This window comes from Pyxicephalus adspersus, chromosome 2, assembly GCF_032062135.1.
Source record: "Pyxicephalus adspersus chromosome 2, UCB_Pads_2.0, whole genome shotgun sequence".
NCBI lineage: Eukaryota > Metazoa > Chordata > Amphibia > Anura > Pyxicephalidae > Pyxicephalus > Pyxicephalus adspersus.
Window position 1 is genome coordinate 36,844,366 of NC_092859.1, and position 26,157 is coordinate 36,870,522.

The window sequence follows — 26,157 nt, forward strand, 5'->3', positions numbered from 1 at the left end:
ATAGTATTATACTTATATTATGTTATGGTAATATAGTTATATTATGGTATAGTATTATACTTATGTTATGGTATTATAGTTATATTATGGGATGGTATTATAGTTATATTATGTTATGGCATTATAGTTATATTATGTTATAGTATTATAGTTATATTATGTTATGGTATTAAAGTTATATTATGTTATAGTATTATAGGTATATTATGTTATGGTATTATAGTATTATAGTTATATTGTGTTATGGTAATATAGTTATATTGTGTTGTAGTATTCTAGTTATATTATGTTATAGTATTATAATTATATTGTGTTATGGTATTATAGTTATATTATGTTATGGTATTATAGTTAAATTATGTTATAGAATTATACTTATAATATAGTATTATAATTATATTGTGTTATGGTATTAAAGTTATTATATGTTATGGTATTCCAGGTATATTATGTTATGCTATTAGAAGTATGTAATGTTATAGTATTAGGATATGGATCGCCAGCTTCTGACGCTGCTGTGGTATTTATAGTGTCCCGGCTGGCAGCAGCAGCCGCATCCCTCCAATGATAGGCGGGGGGCGTGTCCATAGCGGAGCAGCCCGGTGCGCACAGCTCGGCAGGCCATGCTTTGTGTATGACAGCCGGGCTGTATGTGGACGGGGGTAGCCGGGGATCCCGCGGATGGAAGGAGCTGCGGGGCTCGGGGGGATCCGAGTCTGGATATGGATGGGGATGAGGCTGATGCTGCTGACAGCTGAGCCTCTGACAGGTAAGTGGAAGATAAACCCTCCCTGCATGCTCCATAGGACAATGTCTTATCTTATCCCATCATCACAGCATCACTATGGGCAGGGTGTGCTGGGATCACTATGGGCAGGGTGTGCTGGGATCACTATGGGCAGGGTGGTGCAGGGAACACTATGGGCAGGGTGGTGCTGGGATCACTATGGGCAGGGTGGTGCTATAAAATGATATAAAGAGAACCTGTCACAGCTGATGTTTTGCAGGTGTTGATTGTGAAGGTGCAAGCTTTGGGGTTGTCCCACCCTTGTAGGGGAATCACTGGTACAATCTGAACACTTCACTGGTTTTCTGCTCCTAATAAAGAAGGATGAGTACTACTGGACCATGCCCCTGGCGTATATGCTTAAATATCTAATCAGGTCAATTTTGTTTAAAACAATTTCCAGTAAGACTTTTCTGCATCAGAGAAACCTGTCACATCAGGAGGGACCATTGATCCCAACACACCTCATTGTAAAGTGAACCCAAGTTTTCTGGATTGTGCTATTTATGTTTACTGCCTGGAAGAAAAGTGGGATTCCTATGGGTAGGTGGTCAGATATGCTGAGCTAGGAGCTGTGCCTGGAAATCAGGGAATGCTTGTGATATAAATAAGGAATGGGTGTCTTATCACAATGTATCACAACCAGGATTCCTCCAGAAGTTGTTGGGGGTTCATTGTACAGTGAGCAACTTGTGCCACCCAGATCAGTTTAAGTGACATCAATGATCTTTTTTGCTATCTGTATGGGTGACATTCTTCCTACTGTTCATCACACTAATATACTGACAGCTCAGAACCATAGCTGTGGTTATAGTAATTATAGAAGGCGTTCTATGAAGACCTGAATGTTTCAATCAGGGTTCCCCCATGTTAAAAGTGTCAAGAAACATTGTCTTATCATATAACTTTATAGAATATCTTCCAATAATGTCTCATTTACATTTCAATTTTTCTGCATTGGTTTAAGGTAGCCTATTTCTTAAATTCAAGTACAAGCTAGTTTGTTTTATGTCCTATGGATTCATTTCAAACCAGTGCTTTGGGTCAGTGTGCACTGAGAAAAAACAGGACATGTTGGATTCTTGTGTGGAACATGCTGCTGTGCATAGGCTTAAATAGATAAAAGAAGAAAATCAAGTAGTGTGGTGTGCTACGACAACCCACAGTGGGGTAATGCTGTGGGGTAATGGTGTGAACAACCCTGGCTTGTGCAGAAGCACTCCTGTCACCTGTATTATATAGCATGCACTCCAACTGAACTCCTGTACTACCCCAATATGATGGGTGAACCAGATAACATAGTGCTATGTAACCCCTGCACCGCTTAATAGGCACATGGTTCTGAGCTGTCATCAAGCACCTCTTCTAACATTTGTTGAAACAGGACCGTAGCACTGAGTATGGAGGCTGTACAGTTTGGAGCTGCTTTTGGGATTCCCATGGTATTTTATGCATATAGGTTTTATTCCCCTTGGCAAAGTGGGTCTGATTTATCAAAGCTCTCCAACACTAGAGAGGATAGAATATCATGGGTGAAACTGGGTGATCCAGTAAATCTGTAATAGATCTGGTCCAGGATTAAAAACGTTTACCATATAATAGCAGATGATTTTAAGAAATCCATGCATTGTATGTTTGCTGGATTAGTCATGTTCCCCTATGATAGTCCAGGGTTCTCCCAAGGGACTTTTAGCTGGGCGCACCACCCGGCACTTTTCAGCACCCACCCGGCTGTTTTTGGGTGTTTACCAAAGAGTTTGATCACAATACAAGGGCTGCCACCCACCTAAAATTTCTTCCCACTCCTCTTAAAAAAATTCTGAGTTGAGCCCTGTAGTCTATCTTATCAACTTATTACAGTAAGTTGACTACCACAGGTTTAGGTGCATACACTAAGCGGATAAGTTCAGTAAATGGCTACAGGATGACATTCAAAAATCATGCCATCATTAATCTGGTTCCTTCAGATTTCCGGCATGGATTTTGGAGAGCATTTTCAAATTTACACTGTTTTGCACCGTTTATGTGTTGATGGCGCTGTACTCCAGAATCAGCTGTTGGGTCTTGCTTGCACGTGCTTTCCTGCTCATTCCTTCTCATTTATTTGCTGCTGTAAAGCCCCATGATGGATTCAGCATCCATTTAAAGGACTGTACAGGTAGTCATTTTCTGTTAAATATATACAGCATATATAACCGTAAAAAATCCGGAATTTTTGGAAATGTTGGCACTCCTCAGGTCCAGAGGTTGCCGGATTTTTGAATGGCAACCTGTATATTCATTCATGCATTATTTATAAGTGTACATGATCTGTCAGATGTATCCTACGTGTACACGGTAGCCTGTTTATCATCATGCTAATCACATTAGCCAGGGCAGCCAGACCGGCGTTGTTTTCATTCATTTGACAAATGTCTGATGTCCACTTTAAAAGCAAATCTGCAGATTTGATGGTATAATGTACTCCTGAAAGGTTGCGTTTAACCTGCTTTACTTTGGTCGGGATGCAGCAGGTCCTGTTAAGGTGTGTTCAACCTGCACCTCTGTGTTCATTAACAACGCCCATCTAAATGAGCCCTGTGATATGTTTTTTTTTTACTTTATAACTTTATTTATAAATAATTAAGGTACGCATACATACCACTCTGTACCCAGCAGAGCTTACAGTCTAAATGCTCATTTACATCTGTATGTTGTAGGAATGCATGTGTTAATATTCTTGTTATATTCAGTTGTTATGATGTTGCCATGTATTGTTATGACTTCTTCACACATAACCCAACACTTGTGATGTGCAGTGCACTACAACATATGGAAGTGGACTACTGTGACTTGTAGTGCATTATGTTGGAAAAAAATGCTGCATGCCTGATTTGTTGGTAACAATATGTCCAATATGATAATGTAATGTACCAGGACAGACATATGTGATGGGCCCTTTACAAAATAAATCAAACCTAGACACGTGTATGCAATAAAGGCTAAATGAATGGATAAAGGCACACAACAGTACTACCGTAGGATGTAATACACAAAGTTGACTTCCACTAGTTTGCTACAACAAGTGGATGTATATATGGAAGTCCAAATAGAAGGCTCTGTGTTATACACTAGATTTTATTTCTATGTTTGATTTTAATGATATTTAATAAAATAGGTTCCTGATTTCAAAAAATTCATTGTTTGATTGGCTAAATTTGGTAAAAGTTGGCCTAAAAAAGTCTCATTTGTCTGGTGGTGGTCTACAAAATTTCTTTTAAAAACAATATTATATAGAAATTAGAATAATGCATGTCATTCCTATCGGCATATTTATTCAAAACATGCTTTATGTGAAGAAATAAATAAATTAATGTGTGAATTCTGATTAGTTGCTAAGAGTTACTGCTCTTTGTGCTTAGTGCAATGTTTTATTAGATAAGACATAGTTTTAGGAGCACATGTTCAGTTCACAGTGTTTGTGTATATATAACTGGGCAGGCAGTGGCTGAGTGTTCCTGGGTGTAATATATAGCACACTATATTTAGAAAGGGGAATGAAGAATTTACACAGTGAGTGAGCGAGGATGGCGAACAGACTGGACACATCCATTCATCTACACACAATCTGCAGGGGGAAACATGTCTAGGAAATCTTTATATAGTCACATTTGCCATGGCTGCCCTGCCACCCACTCAGTGTCCCATTTCTGAATGAAATACTGATACAGGCAGATGTGACACTGCGGCATGTTAGAAGTGATTTATTTAATGATGAGCCAACTCATAAATAAAGCAGCCTTTTCATGATAGGAGCCCCGGTGTCTCTTAGTACTAGTCTACCACTGTGTTTGTGTAAAAGCAGCTCCAGCAAATTGCAGCGACGATGAAGCCAGAAAACCAACTATGATGTGATAATAATGTGCAGACTGATTATTAAGCATTATGTTCTGCTGATGGTTGGTCTGCTCCTGAAAACGGAAAAAAAAAACTTTGAATCAGGAAAAAAGTTTGTCTACCCTGGCAATGCTTATATTTTACATAACAGGGCCAGTACACAGCTCCTCTCCACACCCCCAGCCTGGACAGTTGGTGAATGGACAGTGAAAGGAGTTGCAGCCAACTGATATGCTTGTCACTCTGCCCTCTCCTCCTGTTATCTGCATTGCCGCACACCTCTCTTATTCTCGCTAAACTCTGCATATTGGATTACAAGAGAGTGATATTAAGACAAAATCAGATACTTGCACTGGTTACATAAAAAAATACCTTTCAAACATATTGATAATTGGACCATGTCTTTTATGTCTGAGATAAAGTTCAGCTTTAAATAAAACTTGTAACTTAAGGCAGAACATTTTTTCTTGCCATGATGTTTTAGTAATCCTGTTCTTTAAAAAATAAATGCCTATAGTAAATGCAGGGAATTGTAGTTTACAATGGAGGCGTAAAAGAATTGTAGTTTGATGGTTGGGTTAAGACTTTGGAATCAATGCACCATAATCCTGGCACAGTCCACATGTGGGAGACTTTACTCTGTGCCTTTAGGGGACCAACTATACATTGTTTTACACAGAAGTGTATTGGAGGAGAAATACTTTGTTATGATGATACAGCCTGCCAACTGGGCCACTGCCAATATGCTGTATAATATCACTTTGCTTTAAATTTTCATTCAGCCTCACGGAAATAATTGTTCCTATGAACTTGGTTATCAGGACGGCTCTGTTTACTGAAGAAGTGTGTTCCATCATCTTTCTATAGGCAGCATTGCCAGAATCTGCCTAAACTTCCTATCTATAATATGATAAAACATTGAGTTTTTACTAAAATGTTAACGTTTTCTATTTTCATATGTAGAAACAGATCATTTGGTTCTACAAAATGTGATGTTATATCGCTTTTTTTCTGCAGAATACTAAAGATTTTATCGCACGGGTCCGCTAAATTTATCACATGTATCTTATATTATCAGTTTTTTCAGTATTGTTTGTAAAAGTCAGTTCAGGCTATCACAAGGGTTATCAGGTCTTTACGCCAATTTCCAATCACAAAAATATGTCATGTTGATAATGGAACTTACATGGTGACTTTGTTTTCTTGTGTGTGCATTACTAAAAAGACTGGTTAGGAAGCAAAAGAAAGTTAAGTTAATGCTGTTTTGGAGGATAGTAGTTGATTGAGCCTATAAGGGTAAAGGGATATTAAGTAATAATAATAAACAGCATTTATATAGCAGCAACAAATTATGCAGCGCTGTACAATAAACTGGGGTCGCGGAGAGGACCCTTGTCTAAAAGAACTTACAATCTAAGAGATGGGGGAAGTAGCACGCAATAGGAGGGATAGGTCACTTTAAAGCGAACACATCACCAAAATGTTTACTTTATATAAATGGGTAGATAACCCTCCACAATTTTTTTATGAGGAAGAACAATAACTCCAGGCCACTAAAATAACTTGAAGTCAACATCTTGATGTTTAAGTTAGGCAACAAAGGATATAAATGAACCCATGGGCTTTGTGAACTGATGCTAATGATGGATATTGATCAGTGTTTGCCAGAGTGTGCAATATGTGCTACCAGTCGTAGATGTCCCTCAGGGGATCATTCTGTATTTCTTAAAGTTTGGCGTTTATTAAAATACTTGTGGTTTATGTTTCTGCCTGTAACTGAAACTTATATATATCAGGGGATTGTTTCTCATTTAAAGATTGTAGATGAAGCCATGGAAATTATTATTGCTCATTTGTCAACTGAACAGCACATCTGCTTGTTCATAGCCTATCCTAAAATAAGAAATAGTTTTATGTTTCAGAAAGCAGCTGTATATGTGTGTCTCTATCCAGGAATTTTATTGTTTTCATCTTTTTCAATCACAGTTGCCAGTAAGCTTCCCAGTCATCTTGAAAAGATCTTCTCACATTCTGAAGTTACTGAACCACACTGGTTGACATCCCAAAGCATAAAAAATAATAATTTGAAGGTAAGTGAAAAAGGAGTAATGAGACCATTACCAGCATAACTATGAGTGCAAAAAATGACTAACCAGTGCACACACAAAACATATATATTTTTACATGTACTGAGATGTAAATTGGACTTACAGTTTCAGTGTGATTTTTGTTCCTGTCTTAGTTGTGTCATATCTGGCATTTAGGATGTTAAACTCATTTTAGATCTCAGATTCCCGACAATACATATGGTTCAGATTTTCGATCTCCCCAAAATTTCATCATAAATGTTTAATCTCTGATCAACTCCAATCCATACAGTTCATACCACAGATTAGCCCTAATGCATGAATGCAGTTTAGACTTCAGATTCGCAATTCATACACTTTAAATTAGCCACAGTCTGTACACTTACACTTCAGTCCTAATCCATTTACTTTAGAACTCAGACCTCAGTTTCAGTACATCCATACCTTTCAGGGCTCAGATCAGCCTCAATGCACCTATGCACCTTACTTCAGGTGGCAGATTAGCCCCAAACCCATGCGGCATTCATAAAGGCCCTCTAAACACAATGCCATGTGCTGACATCAGGTAGAAGAGTGGGCAAGACTTTGTAAACTGACAGCCTAGGAAGCTGACAATTACAGCCGATGCCATGCATGCTAAGAGTTCCCTACTTTAGAATGTTTGGTCAGCAGTAAATCCAAGATGTTTATTGTATACACATTTTATTTTTTAGCATCCAGCACATGTAGAAGTTATGCTTAAAGCAGAAGGAAGAGAGCTGATCCTATCTTTACAAAGAAACAGGTGAGTAAAAGGAAAAAAAGTAGTAAAATATTTAATAAATACACCATGCAGGTAACATATATGTATTAACTCTATGTACAATACTTTGAACCCCCACCTTCTTCCCTCACACCATTATCAATCCTCTGGAGACTTTGGTGGTATAATGTTTATTGATTATTGCTATACCTTACAGTGGCAAAAAAGAATAATAATAGTTTAGCTCTCCAAAGACCTCATTGTTAGCAAAGGGGTGAGCTGTCTGCTCTGTGTGTGCTGTGGAAGGTGGGTACATTTCCAATTTTTTACCTGTGTCAACACATCGCCTACCCAATGACAACTAGCTTCGTATAGGAAAGACTACAGTAAAATATAGATAAAGATAATTTTTTCATTTAATATATATATATATATATATATATATATGTATGTGTATATATATATATATATATATATATATATATATATATATATATATATATATATATATATATAACTATATATATATATATATATTAATTTATGAAAGAGTTTAAAGTTCTGTCAAGTTTTTATTCATACATATGGTACAGTAAATGCTGAGCAATTTACTCCAATCTGAAGGGACAAAGCCTTTTGTAGAAATAAATGGTACTCAGTTCAAAGATGTGTTGTTTGATTGTTGCAATCATAGCCTATCTGTCACCATCGCAACTAGGATTTGTTCAGCTCAGGGTTTTTGTTATAGTATTAAATAACTTGTTTGAATAAGGCTGGTATCTATTTGTTGTAAAATTGTGCTATGATTGGATAAGTGGTCAGGTCATGTTGTTCTATGACTATATAGACGGGTATTATAATGTTTACTGATCCAGTTAGGTTGGAAGTGTTTGATTCTACATTGAGCTACGTCATGAGAAGGTCTAGTGGTCTGGACATACTGGCCCCGATTTATTAACGCTCTCCAAGACTGGAGAGGATACACTTTCATCGGTGAAGCTGAGTGATCCAGCAAACCTGGAATAGATTTCTTAAAACTCATTTGCTATTTGTTAGCAAATGTTTTCAATCTTGGACCAGATCCATTTCAGGTTTGCTAGATCACCCAGCTTCACCGATGAAGTATATCTTCTCCAGCCTTGGGGAGTTTTAATAAATCAGGCCCAGTGGGTGGTGCAGTACTCTGTTTTCATGTAAAGTTTATCATTTTTATGTCCAGCATGTAGGTTATGTTGGTAAGATGTAGTATTATATTACAGTGTGAATACGCTCAAAAGCCAGGTCATGTTGTAGTCCTAATTTTCTACACCCATAAAACATTCAGGTGATATTGGGTTAGAAGAACAGAAATCTTTCACTGGGGGCCCTTGTTACAGTATACTTGTTGAAGGTTATATTTTTAACCAGCCCCCTACTCCTCCAATATAATTTGTTTTTAAAGTCATTCATAAACTAAACAACACATCACACAAAAAACAAAAAAAACATTTTTTTAAATCACCAGTCCTCAGCCTTAGATGATTTCAGGTTCTCATATAGGTCAAAACACCTTCGGCAGGACCTAAAAGCTCCAAGTCCTGAGGGAACCCCATTGCAAAAGTACATTTTGAGCTCCCAGCTAATTCCAAGAGCAGTTTAATGTCATTTGTGCCACCCAAAAGGGTTGGTAGCTGGAGAAGAGTTAGCACTTTTACAAATGGCTATTTACATTTTTGTGATGGTCAGATGTCCACTGACTTTTGATGATATATCACCAATAACCTAAACTGTAATCACTTTTCAATGCAATGTCTCTTTAAGTTTCAGAGTCTGCCTTTCATCAATAAAGATGTATTAGGATCTTAAGAGCTTCCTGTCTGGAAGAAAATAATGATCTTGTTTATTTCTACCAAAGGACTTCTAACTTAAAAGAAATTCTCAGATCTATTTACTAAAACCACCAAAACAGCAATTGGAAGGAAATGCACAGAAATAAAACACATTTAGTTGACACTGGCTGGCTTGATCTTTGTGCTTTTTGCTGTACATGAAGAGTAAGCAAATCTGAAATCTGTGTCTCTGTGACTCATATTTATCTCTGTATGCTAGATTAAACTTCCTGCACATCTATTTCATTTGGCCGACACAGAGGCAGAAAATATGTTCACATAAAGCTTTCCAAGATCAAAACTTATGTGAGATTGTAAAACCTTTTTTTAATCCTATTATTTAGCTCTTTGTTCTCTAATATTGAGTTGTTTGGGGTGTACTTCTGGTTTGCTGTATATCCAACAATTGAAAGTATATTAGGAACATTTTAAGGGACGTAAAAATAAAATTACTAGATAAGATCTGAAGATGTATTAGTGTATTAGAGGATGGTCTAGTTTGATGACATCATGGGCCCTTCTTCTTTGCCGTGCACTGCATTTGGCAGTCCTTTACCCTTCCACCACCAAATTGGAGTGCTGTAGTAGTACTTTGCTGCTGAGTGATGTGCCAAGGAATCAGGTTGGTCCATGACAGCCAGAGCTTGATGTTATAACAATGGCTAACATATAACCCCCAAAGACATAGGACATCTGGTGGTGAAAATAAGTAGTGCAAGAGGCAGCTCAGAATTAATGGTGAGCATTGTAGCAAAAACTGCTTCTTTTCTTACCTCCTATATTAGAAGATAATTGCAATAAAATAAATGTACATGTCTGAACAAAAATGGTATTAAGTCGCCTGTCCTTGCTTTATCATCTTCATCCAGTCTTCTTCCAAGTGTCAGATTCCATATTGATTGGCCAGACCAGGTAACAATACTATGGCATACGTGCACGGGAGGTAATTCAGTCTTGGCAACACGGGGCATGCTGTGGTACCCGGCATTTCTCCGCATTCTTTACTGAGCAACACATGCACAGCCCATTGTACTGTAAGAAAAAAAGATGACAGCCAGGCAGGTGTGTGTGTTTTATAGCAGAAAGGATAGTTTTTTTTAAATTATATTTCAGTAGGCAAACATTAAATTATTCAAACAGGGCCTACCGATAAAAGTGATATACACTTTTATGTCACAAACAGCAGCTAGTAACTTTATTCAGAACTAGAGTTTGGCTTTGAGTCCTATTGGAAAATTTAGCTGCTAAAGATTCACCTTTTTGTTGCATTTTGTAGAGTTATGCTTTGGGAAAATCTTTCAGTGGGAATCTGCAACAAACCAGCAGCCTTTAAAACGTAATATATTGTTTCATCCCCCAAAACTGCCATCACAGTAAAATGAATTATTTAAATTGTTTTATCAGATACTAAGCGCCATTATTAAAGAAGTATGTACAACCTTGTTCTTTCAATGAGATGTGACCTCAGGAGGCTGAATGCATGCCCTTGTCTGAAAAAAGTGATGAGGTCATGCTGATGACATCACAATGTCTGCCTACAAGGACCCTCTGACAGTGATCTCATTGTGCGATAGATCCTGTGGAATAAGCATTAGCAGCTTTCAGCCAGAATCTCCATTCCCGTCTGACACCCAGCAAGCTTTTAGTTTAATGAAACCTGTCCGCCGCTCCTCCTTCCCCCTCCCCAGTGCTAGCAGACGGAGGAAGAGGACGGGTGGCTGCTGCTTTTATGACAATCTCTTAATGACATTATCTGCATGCAGCTTCCGACAGAATCAAGTCTGGAAGGAAGAAAGTGAAAAAGGAAAAGGCATCACGTAAGCTAAAAAGCACAAAGAAAGCTGATTATCCAATATCTGCACTAAAACAACATACCGTATGCTTGCCTTAATTACATCTAATGAATAAATGAATATTATTACAGTAAAACAGTATGGGTATACAATATCCTAATTGTATGCTGAAAGGGTTTTACTAGTAGAGACTGCATCCATAATGTCATTGAATTAAAGGATACCTTCCAAAGTTACAGTCCAACCTTCCTAGGCCTCCAACATAAATTAACCAAGAACACCCACCTAGATGATTAGTATTGTCACCCTGAAATAAAAAGGTAAAGGGGAGGATTACCAAGTAAGAATAAAGGTAAAAAAAAACTAAAATGAGAACCAAAGAATAAGAATGGACCAAATTGTTGCCATTGCAACTGTAACGTTTGGCAACTGCAAACTATAATATCAATAAAAGTTTTCACTCTTTTAGTTCTGTCATGTGTTTAATATGAGATACTGTTTAGGCTAACTTATAGAAATTATATAATTATAGAAAAGCATTTAAAAATGTAAAGTGATTTTATTACACAGTAAAAACTAAACATAGGCAGCAGGAAGGTAACGTATAAACAATGTAAATCTTACTTACAGGACTTTGCATGGAGGATAACATCCTTCCTTAGCTATTCCTGTTTGACCTCTAATGCCTCCAGTAAGATTACAGGACAAACTGACATCCACAAAGGTTTATGGACTGTGGTATTATGGAGATGTCATAGCCCACCATCCCCCTAGCAGGATTTATTACAGTAACTGATACCTCTATAGATCAGTGGCAGTAAACACCGTTAATCATTTAGTATCAGTCTCTGATTTGAATGCATCTTACCGCAGACACAATTTAGTCATCTGACATGTCACAGCCCCCTAAGGACAGGTACCCAAGGTGATTCTCAGGACCCGCAGCTTTGTGCAGGTAGTGTTTGGTACAAGGCTTACCATGCTAACTACAAATGTGCATAGTTTAGATGGTTAGTGTGTTAAAAATGATTCTATAGGAGGCTTATGTTCTACGTTAAAGCTCCCAAAACTTCATTTTCTAAATATAAAACACCTATAATCACCTAAATTACCGTTCACTAAATTAACTCTTAACACCCAAAGTCTATCCCCAGGCAAAAGTTACCCCCACCCATCACCACCATTCAGTGTTTTTTAAATAATTTCAGAATTGCTGTTACACTCACCTTGTTGGGGACTTTTTACTAGTCAAGCACCAAAAATAATCATATGAATTCAGATTTAGGTGACTGAAAGATGTAGGATGTCACAATAACTTCTGTTCTAGCGACAATAGTTATAAGCACAAATGTGGTGAGCGTAGGGATCATTTTTCCTGTGTATCCTTTATATTTTGGAGATCATTGTCACCTGAACAGGAATAGAGGGGTCTTGTGATGGGGGCTTTGTTCCTGTGTTAACTGAATAAGAGAGATTGTGCCTCACCTATGAGAGACTTCTTTCCACTTCTTGTTGTGTCTACAGAATAAGAAGACAGGGAAAATCTCCTGAATGAGGGATGACAATAACAATTCTAAAAATATTTATATTTAGTATACCAGGTCATAAGGGTTCCAGGGCAAATATACCAAAGTGCGTCTACCACACAATCACAGACTGGCAGATTTATATATCCATCTGTACAGTGGCTTGGTTGGTGCCTTTGGTTTAAGGACAACCTAATAGGATGGAGGGTGCAGGATAGTTATAACCGTGTTACTCTTCATCAGCATGTCAGATCAGCCAGGATTACATTTTTATAACCAAAATTCCATTTTCCATCTGGAAATTTAATTGATCAATGCAAACTTTACTATGTCATTTATTCCACTTTTAGAATGGAGCTAAAATTATGTTTCTGTTACAAACAAGTTTTCTAATCTGGCACTATAGACATTGTTAAATACAACTAAATACCAATTTAAAAGTTTTGGAAATACAAAGTAAAAGAATTAGCAAAAAAAATGGAGCACAGAAAATTAAATTGCACAAATCCTTATTGGGGTGTTAAAGAAATAAGGGTTTGCTGTATTAAAATACTCCAATACTAATTCCATATAACCTCAGTAGAGTCACTTCCTCCTCCATGTGAATTTTATGATCTGTCTTTATAGTAAGAGCAAGAGGTCTTAAGAAAAACCATTTGGAAATTAAAGTCTATAACAATGAGTATGACCAATGAAACTGAACTGGAAGCGAGAGCAGTAAGGCAACCAGTAGGATGATGTCCAGGGTCCTCTATGATGGGGGATTCGTACTTCAGCCTATCCAGTCCCCACATAGCAGTTTTAATACACAAGGGGACCTGATCTTTCTCTGATTCTCTTTCACTCTTCCCTTCATTACCTCGCTGTAATTTTCAGTGTGTTCCTTGTTTTGTATCACACCTGATTGTTCTGCTTCTCCCTTGTTCATATACTGACAGGTACCCTTTATGATGAAGTATGCCAACATTCTGACTTTCATTCTGACTCTTTATGAACATTTCCAGATCTTTCATTTCATGAGTTGCCTGTTTTTAATATCAGTGCGACTGATGGAACAATGTTTGCACTTTACCTGTGATGAAGGTTAATCTGTAAAGTAATCCGGTAAAACTGTAAGGAAAAATTAATTAACTCTTAATTTTTTTAATTGCTTTGCAGACAACTTATCCATATGAACTACACAGAGACCCATTATAGCCCCAATGACATTCCTATCATCCAGAAACCCAGTATGACGGTATGGCATGGTTTCTGTTCCTAAGTGATGTCTTTGTGCATGTTTCTTTAATCTACAGGTGCTGTAGAATAAGTTCTGATCCGCTGTTTGTGCTGTGTATTATTGCATGCTTTGTATAATCTTTAACTAGATAAAAATTCAACAATTTGCATCTGAACTAAATTAAAAAAAACATAACTTCAAATATGCAAGTCCAGCCACAACTGTTTTTCTTTGTTTTGTTTTTACGTGATTTGTAAAGCATTACAACCTCTTGGGTTTTTACAATTGTTTGGGTGTCTGTTGTTTTTTCCATGTATTTGGTCCCAGTGACAACAGAAAGTAAGGTCAATTTCAACAGAATTACCAACATAACTACAATTTCATAAAGCGCTGTGGCCCTGCTTTCCTCTTTTCCTGTCTAAAAAAAAAGATGGGCCCATGGACCAGTTAGTAGGGTGCCAGCTGGGAACGCTGACAGTCTATGAAGGTTCCCATTCATCCAGGTAATGACATATCTGGCAGGAGTTGGTGTCGGTAAAGTACCTCGGCATTTAAAACGGGTAACTTAGCCACCTCAATCCAATCACTATATATTGGGTCTGATTTTTTGAAGGTCAGCAAGACCTGGAATGAATCTTGTCCAGGATTAATCACCCAGGTTCACTCATGATATTCTTTCTTCTCCAGTCTTGGGGCACTTTAATAAATCAGGCCAAATGTGTCAAGGCAGTTGTAGATTGTCCAAGAATAGGAGGTTTGTGTGAAAGTTTCAGTACTTAATTTCACTGTGTTCCCCTATTGCTCTGTTTGCATGGTGGAACCGTTAGAAGTAGCTCATATAATAATGTCATTTATTTTCAATATATTTTTACTTCTATATTTCACAATAAAATAATACCTGGTGACTCTGCACTTAAGGTTTTTGTTTGGGTATTTTCTCTTATTGGGTGACAACCTTGTCTGCAAATAGGCTTCAGGAGATTACCAGCTTTAAGATGCAACAAAGGATGAAAAAAAAGCCATTAAATTATTTCTTTACTTTACTAATTTTTTTTATTCTTTCTTGCATTTCAAAGCTGATCTCCTGAAGCCTTTTGCAACTGAAAAAAATAAAAATGTATTTGTTTGATACAGTTTTTTTCTTAATGTATTTTTTGATAAAAGACAGCTGTTTTGGTCTCCCTGGTCGTTAGCATTTATCTGCTCACCCCAAGTGACTTAGAATATTCTCCACCAAATGCAATTATTAGCATTCATCTGATTTATCGCTTCTGCCTCTCCTTCTGTTCTACATCAAAACACACGACGCAGTCACAAGACGTCCTGCTTTATCCTCAGTTTGTTTAAACCATAATGCTAGCTCAGGGTGTTTTTCTGCTGTTGCACCATTTCCTACATAAACTTGTGTCCCATTTCGGTTTGACCTGCGATTCCTTACTTTGCTTCCTGACACACTTCGCATGGCCCCAGGAGAAAAAACATTTTTGGAAGTAGGTCAAGAGTGAAAAGATGGCACTCTCTGACACTTGCCTGGGGTTATTTGGGCCTGCAGACGGGATTCCATTTTTATTTATAGAATATACAGATGCTGCCACATGACTGACGGAGAGGTCGGAGGAGGACAGATGTGGTCAGATGCTCGAGTCTGGCTGTTTATACAGATGCTCAGAGGATGCAGATATTTACAGGCAGATGCAGATTACACTCACTAATTAGCAGGATGTTTTTCTTTAAAATGAAACGTCAGCACATATATCTGTTTATACTCTGGGGCAGTGTACCTCTCTGCTGTTTGTATACTTGTCAATCGTATATATTTCAAACTTTCAGCCCATAGGTATGGGAAGCTGATTAACATGGGTGTAGGGGTTAATCTCTGGTTTATTCAAATGCAAATTTTAAATTTAAGGCTAAGCCAGAATTGAAATGATTTTTTATTTTTGGTTAGAGTAAAACTGCTTTCAGGTATTAATTATTGTCTCGACCTTATTGGGACCCTTTATGAGAAACTATGCCAACTTTCTGACCTCAGTTTAGTTACATTTCTTAATTAGCATTTACAGATATAAAAACATCAGAATCCAGTAATTCTGCTCAGTTAGAGTCTATTTTTAAAGAGCTATCACAGAAGGATCTAGAAGCATTTTATGAATGTCGTTTAAAGCAATCCAAAATTCATTTGACCCTTCCATTAGAAAGGGCTCAGATACTGGTAATATAATCTCATTATAATCACACCATTATTGCATTTGTGTGATAGGATCATATATTGATTGGCAATGGATATTATTATATATTAAGTTACTTTTTTAAGGATGATTCTACAGATGACTGTATAAAATTGCAGTAAAAAGCCATAGAAAAATGAATTAAATATTTAATAATCATTACATATGGCACTGTTATTGCCATTGAATTCTTGAATCTCACCTAAATTCAGTATGATATATATATTGTAATTTTCAGTTAATTTGCCATTTGTTACCAACCCCTTTGTATGCAGGCTCGGCAGTCAGTGCCATAAGACATGTAAAAAAGCCAAGACCTCGTTTTCATAAGTTTACTTGTACTCTATAGTCTGAGGAGCAATGTTGTATAGCTAAAAATGTATAAAGCTTTCAGCAAAATGTATGCGGTTTTTCCCCTTTCTGCTCCAGTCTGAAAATACATGATGCAGATCTTAAAAAGCTTTAAGCATTCTTGTAGTAAGCATAAAGCTAAAGCTTGCTGAAGCTCTCCTAAAGCCCACAGCTACTACACACTACTCCTTATTGTTTGCTGCATTTATATAATAGGCCCCTTGGACTTATTAATAAAAAAGTCTTGTAGATTACCACTTCCAATTAGTCTCATGGGCTTGCAAAGACTAGAGGCATCTACAAAAATCAATCGATATTTTAAATATTGATCATCCTTAGTGAGTATACAAATTGTCCCTTATAGTAGGTTGCTGCAGACAGAGGACAAGGCAGCTAGATTTAAAGTCGTTTTATGTCTGTGCAAGCTGTGAAAAGCCTCTGGGAAATTTTCATAAAACACAACTGCGTCTTTGTCCTTGCGCCGTATCCCTACCCCGCTCATTGAAAGGGTTAACGCTGAACCAGTGAGATCATCAAGTTACCCAGGAAGCTAAGAATGGGGGTGCATAGAAGAGGAAATGAGGACAGATATATAAGAATGCTGGACTGAAAGAGCTCAATGTTCCTTGTCCCAGTGTGGCTAATTCCTCTGCCTTAAATGAATTCGCTTTGACCAGAATCATCTGTCTTGGATGACAGTACAGAGTCTGCTTGATGTTATTGCAAAGGGTCTATTTATATTACTAATAAATAATTACAGGAGACCAGGCTAATGTGCTGAATGTTTATAGTATATCTAAATCCAAAGTAGATTCAACCTCTTTGTCCTGTGACCACTGTCACCCAAACAGAAAGTGATGGGGAACCCAGAAACTTACAGTTGTCGCCAGGACAGAATAAAATAATAAACTTTCCAGGGAGGGCACTTGTTTCAGCAACTGCTTAGAAAAGTGTATCTTGAACTTTTTAACATGGGGGAACCATTGAAATAATTTTCAGGTCTTTAGGGAACCCTGTCTACAATTACTATATCCACAGCTCACTGTACATGTGTGTGTGGTGGTCAGTGGGAATAATGCCTCTACATGAATGTCGCCTTTACAGATAGCCAAAAGTAGAGAAACACTGCTTCAGAGAGTTCATAGGCCATTCATATGAGTTGTGGCCCACAAACAGAGCTTCCAGTCAATAGTTACACATGCATACTTGTGTTTCCTCTTCGTCTTGTCAACTTGTCCAGACCAATTAAGGAAAACAGTACTGAGATCGAGTAGAGCCCATTCACCTAAAAAGTAAATGCAATAAATATATATTCATCTTAGTATAAAGGTGGAACTATATTTACATCAGTCATCTGTTAATTGCACATTTAAATTAAACACAGGATCAACTTTGTTTTACTACTACTTGTAAAAGAGATCCACCAAAGTGTTGTTTGGAGCAAACTGCATTTTTTGTATGAATCTTGCTTTTTTTAATTGCTATTTAGATTCTATTCAGTGAATTTATTGCCATTTAATATATCACCCGATTGCCAATATTTTAATTGTAATGACTAATCTGATTTTAGGACCACTGCTATTATCATGGAGTTGTTCGCGGGCAGAAAGACTCCAGTGTAGCAGTCAGCACCTGCTCAGGAATAAGGTATGCAATCTTCTTCTCTACTGCTAAATATATTTCTGGGAAAGGCAATAGGAAGCTTACCCTGGGGATTTGCTTATGTCTATTGGGTCCATGATGTAAGTAACCTCTCTCCTTCCAAACAATTCAGCTTTAATCCTTCTTCCACTCAGCTCTGTTCATGTTTCCTATAGCTTATTGCAGAAGGGGTCACTTCTTCCCTCATTGCATAGGAACCTGTACATAAATACATTAAATATCTGGAAGCTGGGTTTGACTACCAGGTGGCTTATAAAGGTTTGTGTGTTGCAATTCCATGGCATGGAGAAAACTACCTGATTTTGGGCAAAAATGATCTGGAAAACTCTGAGTTCATTTACACCTAAAAGGGTGTTGGTAACTAAGCAGGCAGGTAAATATTACCCATCCTGTTATGTGTATACATTATGTTACCTGTCTTACCTGCCATTGAATCTGCAATTCTGTAAGCCTGGGACCTCTTCAACACATTTGGTCTGATTTATTAAGGATCTTCAAGACTGGAGAAGATAGACTATCATAGGAGAATCTGTGTGATTGAGTGAACATGGCATGGATCTGGTCCAGGATTGAAAACATTTTCCAACTAATAGCCAGTTATTCCAGGTTTGCTGGACCACCCAGTTTCTCCAACTTTAGTCTGTCTTTTCCATGCTTGGAGACTTTTAATAAATTGGACCCCCCATAGCAAGATCTCTATCCTATGGTGCAGGTGATTGTTATAGCCTGGGCAAGCATACTGACAAGGTGACCCTTGTGCTTTCCTCACATGTGAGTTTCACAGAGTTAGACTGATGACAACTAAAAAAGCCTTAGAGACGTTATTAGTGCTGGCTCTTCCTCCTCCATTTCTCACATCACAGGAAGCTAAAATTAAGGTCTATATGGGTTCTTCTTCAAACTGCATTTTTTAAATAACCTGTAAATGCGGGATGTGGGATGCTGTGTCATTCATTCTGAATCTTCAAATCTTCACAATTGACAGGTTATAAATACATTTTTCAACAGAACTAATGTGGAATATAAATAAAAAAATTTTTTAGGTTTGTAACACTTCAGTTTAAAAATAAACCATTTTTAACCCCCTACAATAAGGTGTAAAAAGCAGGTAGGAGAAAAAATGTACTGTGTGACCAAATATAAATGGCATTCATGTACAAATCCTTCTTCTCTCTACAGGGGACTAATAACTGTAAGCAATAATCTAAGTTATGTGGTGGAACCTCTACCAGGAGACAGCCATAGACATCTAATTTACAGAGCAGAACATCTCTCCTTTCCGGGAGGGAAATGTGGACACTCAAACAGTGAGAAGCAGAATTTCTCCAGCTCCTATCAACCTCATCACAGAGTGAGTGCTGTGCAGGCTTTTTAGACATTCATGAAACCAAATGTAACTACAAGCCCACTTTTCTATTTAATGCACTTTATTTTTAACACAATACTATTCCAGGTAGCTGACAATGTTGGTTGGTGAATGCCTAAAATTCTTTTATGTCTGAGAACATTCAGAAGTCTGGAAAAGTATTCTAAAAACAGCTAAGTTTTATATTTTGAACTTTGGAGATAAAATGTCAAAAGCTCTATTACAAATACATATATAACTGTTGAGATTGTATGCATTATTGTTTGCCTCCTGTCACCAATTGCAAAGGGATGGATCTCAGAAAGAAACACAAACAGCTATAAAATAAAACCATTTTGAATAGAGAGAAAAGCGGTTTAGGGAACTGTTTCTTTTTTCTCTCCTAGTAATGATTCTAGTAAGAAGGCAGACAATAGTACAATTACAACAGATACTCTGGGACAGATTTATTAAAGCTCTCCAAGGCTAAAGAGAATACACTTTCAGCAGTGAAACTGGGTGATCCAGCAAAACTGAAATGGATCTGGTCCAGGATTAAAAAAATTTACTAACAAGTAGCAAATTACTTTTAGGAAATCCATTCCAGGTTTGCTGGATCACCCAGCTTCACTGCTGAAAGTGTATTCTCTTCACCCATGGGGAGCTTTAATAAATCAGGCCATCTATGCAGATACTTAGAATTTGTGCAGCACAAAAATGTTTAACAAGAGCCTACAGCCCTGAACTGCTTTTCTGAAGCCTGTTCAATTTGTCTACATGTTTTTCAAATTTTGATAAGTTCAGTGGACTTTATTTTAGCATCAGTATAATTTTTTCCTGGATAGCCTATTAGTCCCATGATTGAACTTATTGTCTGGATGCAACTCTTATATAATGTTAGTGGCAGCAGACCCAGATAGATATGTGTGATAATAACTGTAACTGTGTGAAAAATCAATAGAATTATAGCCGTGACTCTGAGTAGGCAATATTACATGACAGATCCCCTTTTACATATTTTATTACTCCTGGGGGATTATTATAGGGGCACATGTATGACATCTTATGTTATTCTGCTCATTAGTTTTCTGCAGCGCTCATGTTGCCAATTTATACTCCACAAAAGATGCAAAATACTTCCAAACAACATATCCCTTGATTAATAACCATCTGGTGTAGCTTTACAGATGTTTGGAGTCTCCTGCACTCCAAAAGTCTAAGAGGTCTCCCAAGCTGTGTAACTAGATATATAACATCTGTCTGATGTACTTTATGTATGCCCTTCATTAAAAGTGCTCCCTATGGAATGGAAGCTCTCTAAAGGCAAGCTGATAAAATACATCCTATTATTTACATTATTACTCATCCATTATGTGTGTGTACAACTTCAGTAATGACAGGCAACTATAGAGCCTAGCTAAATAACTAGCACCTTATATGCATGGAGTCTTTATTTGTTCCGTCCATACACATGACCACTAATGTGTGTATAACTACAGTAGAACATTATAATTGTGCTTTTCTGATGGAAGAGACTGGTGTAGGTTGTTTAGTGTTCTTTTTAAAATTCGGAAAAATGAAATAATATTTCTATTTGCTGGCCATTATATGGGTACATAAAAGGCCCTTTCATATCTGTGTGGTTAAAACCTTTAATCAAAAGGACATTTTTTTGACTCAACCTGGACTGAAGAGGTTTTGGTTCTGATTTACTACCACTCTCAAAGGTGAACTAGGTTATCCAGCAAACCTGGAATGGATTTACTAAAAATCATTTGCCGTTTGCTGGAAAATGTTCTAAATCGGAAAGACCAGATGCATTCCAGGTTCTCCCATGAAGAGCTTAATAAATCAGGTCCTCTGTGTTTTAGGGGGGTTCTTGCCATTTCAAGTATGAATAAACTGCTTTTAGTAGAATGTGCTGGCAGATCCCACTACATAGCGTTGAACTGTTCCAATGAAATTTAATGGTCAAATTATCATGCATTGTGCCACCTTTTGTTTAAGTCACTGGAATGTTACATTTTTAGAAAAATGTAAACAAATCTAAAAACTTTAAAACTAAAGGTATGGGGCACACACATATATTACTATTTCTTCAGTAACTATAGTGAAAATTACCTGACAGGTACAGACTTTGACTATACAGCCACCTTCAGACTTGCTGTGTCAGGCCAAAGGTCTCTAGTTGTTATATTAGGTAGCAGACAAAGGTACCAAAATAGGTAATGTCTAAAAAACATTTTGTAAAAAAAGAAAGAAAAAATAGGGGGGATGTATAGAGTGGTGGAATGAAAATTCAATAATTATTACAGCTCTCTATGGTCCCTAAATCTTAGTTATGGTGTTGGAGAATCACAAATGGTTATGTAAGGCTGTAAGAAAAATATCAGAATAAATGGACTTCATATTTGGCTTCTGTAACGAAAAATTAGTGCCTTAGCCTTTTGGATTTGCTGGATACAAGGCACACTATATGAAAGACATGGTAATATAGGGCACATATAGCTGTCTTGTTAATGCCCTAGTGCAGGGGTTGGCAAACTTTTTGTACTACTAGGCCAGAAGAAACAAGGTGTCCAAGGAAAGTTTTTTTTCCAACCGTGACATGCAAGCGAGCAGCCTTAGTCTTGCGCTCATCCACAGTGTAGTCTCTGTATGTGTGGTTGGCATCGAAATGCCCTTTGATATTTGACCGCTTGATAGTGCTGTTGGTGTTGTTGCACACTAAACACGAGGCTTTGTTGCCGTGTTGGACGAAGAATAATTTTTCAGTCCATTGGGGGTTGAAGACACGATGTTCGAGGTCAACCTTCTGGAGACTGGTAGCTGCGCGTTGCCTCTGCTCCTTAGGCATAGTAATTTGGGTTACTGTGCGGGAATTCGATGATATCGCGGGATAACACGACAATTCAATTAGGCCGGATCCAACAATAAATAACTAGGGGGGGATTAGGCCAGACTGAAATACTGACTAGGCCTTTTCCGACCTAAAGGCTGGAGTTTGCTTACCTCTGCACTATTGTATACAGTACCCAGATATACATTTTTTTAGCTTGTGGTACCATATGAAATATCAGGCAAAACAGAGATATGGAGATGTCTCCATAAGACCTTGGAGGGATCTTCCTAATATAAATGATTTTCCTTCCTAAAAAAGAGAAAAATGATAGTGTGGTGTGTTTAAGGGAGTAGAAGAAAGCTATGCTAGGATCACTGGGATCACTAGGATCACAACTATGGTGAACCCTGTCTGTGACTCTTCTGCTCCATGCCTCCAACCCATGAATTCAATGCTTGCTTCTTTTATAATGGAAAATCTTTTATAAACATGTCACTCAAATGTACAATAAAATTCCCAATGAAATGTAATCACTGTTATGGAAGCTAAGTATACATGTGCAGATGTATTTCTATTGGGTGAAATTAATAATGGTGACTGAAATTGCTCTCTCAAATTTAGACCGGAAATCAAATTCTTTGTCAACAAAATGTACACACTGTTAATGGAGCTAAGAATTATTATTATTATTAAACAGGATTTATATAGCGCCAACATTTTACGCAGCGCTGTACATTAAATAGGAATACAGATTTACTTGAATGTTTGGTGAGTGAAATGATTAAAGGTGATAGAAACTGTGTTTTAAAACACATCACCAAAATCTGGGATCAAATTCCCTGTTGACAAAGGAATGAACTGTTGCAATGGTTACATCTGCAATCGGTCACAGCTTCCTTGTGCATGAAAACTGCAATGTGTGTCATATTTATAACAGCACAAAAAAAAAAAAAAAATTTAGCAATAGTGTTTATAAGTCCTGTCGTATTTTTGTGCTTGCCACATATTTTTGCTGCAGTTTTGATTCAGACTTCTTGTATTTCCTGCAGGTGAAGAGAGAGGAAACAGAGGGAGAACGATGTGTGGAACTCTATCTTGTGGCTGACTATGCAGAGGTGAGGCTCTACATGATGCTTATACTTTTTTGATCACAAACTCTATTTTGCTTGTAGCAACAGGTGATTGAATGTTTTTCACCAAGTGCAGAGAGAAAATGTAATGTGTGGTAAAGACAATCATGCAGATAACAATTTGATCTTCTTGAAATTCACAAACCGCTATAAAAAGATACGGCCTGCCTGCCTAGATGTATGAATTTTGTTTAGATAAGACGTTTTAATGCATTGTGTAGTTCAGTGTACTTAAAAAGGTTTCCTCCAGAGGTTGTTAGGGGTTCCTTGAGCAATGAGCAGTTTGTGTCTTACTGGATTCAGTGTTTACTGACACCATCTTTAAGGGTGACGTTCTTTTTACTAACCAGTAAAGGCATTCTTCCCACTGACCACCCTGCTAATGTACTATGAGCTGTAGAACGAGCAGCTTATATTATGTGCAGTCAGTTAAATTCCCAGCACCGGGTAAGTGATTTTCTCTCAATGCCATTTTTGATTTTTAATACCATTGCAATGATAATCAATTTTATATTGATCCCCTCCAATTAACTATATGTATCTTTTGTACCATCTACTTGTTTTATATTCACTCAACATTACGATTGTTTTCACCATTATAATTTATTGGATTCACTCTTTGCGTTCCAATCCATATTTCATATTCCTTACTATGATTACCCATAAAAAAAGCTTTGCCCGATTACTGTTCCAATCGATTTTTTAAATCACTTCAATGTTTTTTCTTTGTTCAAATCAAACATTTAATTGCATAGTATATAGCTTCTTTTATACAGAGCATGTCCTGACTGTAGCCTCAGAGAGATATTAGCCATTTACTATTTACTGAGTAAATAATTTGAGCTTTATTAATGATTTCTTGATGTGTGAACTGTAGTAATCTGCCCTTTGGTGTAAGTACACCAAAATATCAGCACTCTGTTCTGGCCCCAGACCAACAATAAGCTTACAAACATTCCAAGTAAATTAACATAATGCAGAGATGAAGCAGACGGCATATAAAGATGTACACGCGGGTGTGGGCAATCTCGGGAAGGCAGCCAGGGGTGTATTGCCATCTAAGCCATTTAGTGGGATCAATAACATGTTGTGTGTTTCCTGGAGCTGACAGCTATATATTTGAAGTGGAGCTCATTTATTGATTTCCTCTCATTTTCTCAGTTTCAGAAACATGACTCAGACTTGGAACAGACCCAGAGGAAAATGCTGGAGGTTACCAATTATATTGATAAGGTATGGGTTTTAATAAATGCTGTCTTGTCCGGTGGTTAAAACACAATACTATAATTCTGTCAGATTCTTTACAGAGGCGTCAGAACGGGTTGCTTGGAATGTTTCCCTGACGCCTGCCAAGTGCAGGAAACATGGAGATGGACTTTCATTATTTCAGGAAATCATTTTTGCAAACTGATATACAAAACAAAATAAAATAAATAAAACTAATCAATACATTTCATCACCAGGATTGCTGGCGGTTATGCAAGGGCTGATCTGTGATTTTTTTTTATTCTAGGAGTGATTGCTTTCACATGAAGAATGGTACTTACAGAGGAAAATAATATAATAATAGGATAAAAGCACTGAAACAGCTTCCGTTGTCTATGCCATTTATAAAACATAGCTATTTGTAGAGCGCTATATAAATCCTGAATATTATTATTAATAATAATAATAATAATATCTTACTGCCTTTTTTTCTGGTCTACAATAAAGTTCCATCTTATATGCAAAAGAGTGTGAGTAATACATTTACTGATATATAGCATGTTCATAGACTCTTTATAAGCACTTGTCATAACATCCCATCAGGTTTCAACTTCGATCATATAAATACCTAAACAAAAACCTAAATTTTATTTGTTGGAATAGGCAGCTAGGTGTGCTTGTTTTCTTTTTTCGGATTTCAACTTTTCCCTTTGCATTTGGAGATTGTGATAACTTGTTCATGAAGTAATGAGAAAAAGAAAGAACTCCCTGTTTTAACAATAAGGTTTTTGGGATAAAATTTTTAAAAAACCATCTAGTCCTTAACAGGTCTTAAAATTAGTTAAATACAGTCTTAGATGAACAGCAATTCATGACATTACACAATGACCCTGATTTATGAAAGCTGAATGGATCTGGTCCTGGATTGAAAACATTTGCTACCAAATAGCAAATATCTTTTCAGAAATCCATTTCAGGTTTGTTGGATCACCCAGCTTCACTGATGAAAGTGTATCCTCTCCAGCCTTGGAGAGCTTTAATTTTGAAGTTCATTCCACAGTCAGAAAGATTATTCACAAGTGGGAAAAGTGCCAATCTTCCCTGAAGGAGATGTCAAGGCAAAATCACTCCCAGGTTACAGAATGCTCGTAGAAATTGCAATAAAAAGCAACAACTGCATTTCAGACTCTACATGCCTCAGTTAGCATGTTAAATGTTAAAATTCATGACAGTACAATCATATAAATACTTAACAAGTATACCTTGTTTGGAAGGATTGCTATGAGAAAACCTGTTTCTAAAAAGAAAATGGTAGCATGGCTTAGATTTGAAAAGCTGCATCTGAACAAACAACAAGTCTTCTTCGAACAAAGAGGTGTATGGCCATAATGCACATTGACATGCTTGCCGTATTAGCATAAACTCTGCAACTTTGCAAACTGTCAAGCACAGTGGTGAGGATGATGGTTTTAGCTTTTTTTGTTGTTGCAGGGCC

General features: G+C 37.2%; 1 protein-coding gene across 1 annotated transcript in view; it reads left to right on the forward strand.

The window, feature by feature from the left end:
- The first annotated feature begins 628 nt into the window (after positions 1-628).
- ADAM19 (ADAM metallopeptidase domain 19) overlaps positions 629-26,157 on the forward strand; it is a 40,739-nt gene continuing 15,210 nt past the window's right edge. Inside the window, exons 1-8 of the mRNA XM_072400437.1 lie at positions 629-769; positions 6,650-6,753; positions 7,464-7,534; positions 13,838-13,916; positions 18,048-18,124; positions 19,319-19,490; positions 23,376-23,441; positions 24,618-24,689. Of these exons, the coding sequence (XP_072256538.1) occupies positions 682-769; positions 6,650-6,753; positions 7,464-7,534; positions 13,838-13,916; positions 18,048-18,124; positions 19,319-19,490; positions 23,376-23,441; positions 24,618-24,689 (729 nt within the window). The 5' untranslated portion in view covers positions 629-681. The remainder of the gene's footprint in view (positions 770-6,649; positions 6,754-7,463; positions 7,535-13,837; positions 13,917-18,047; positions 18,125-19,318; positions 19,491-23,375; positions 23,442-24,617; positions 24,690-26,157) is intronic.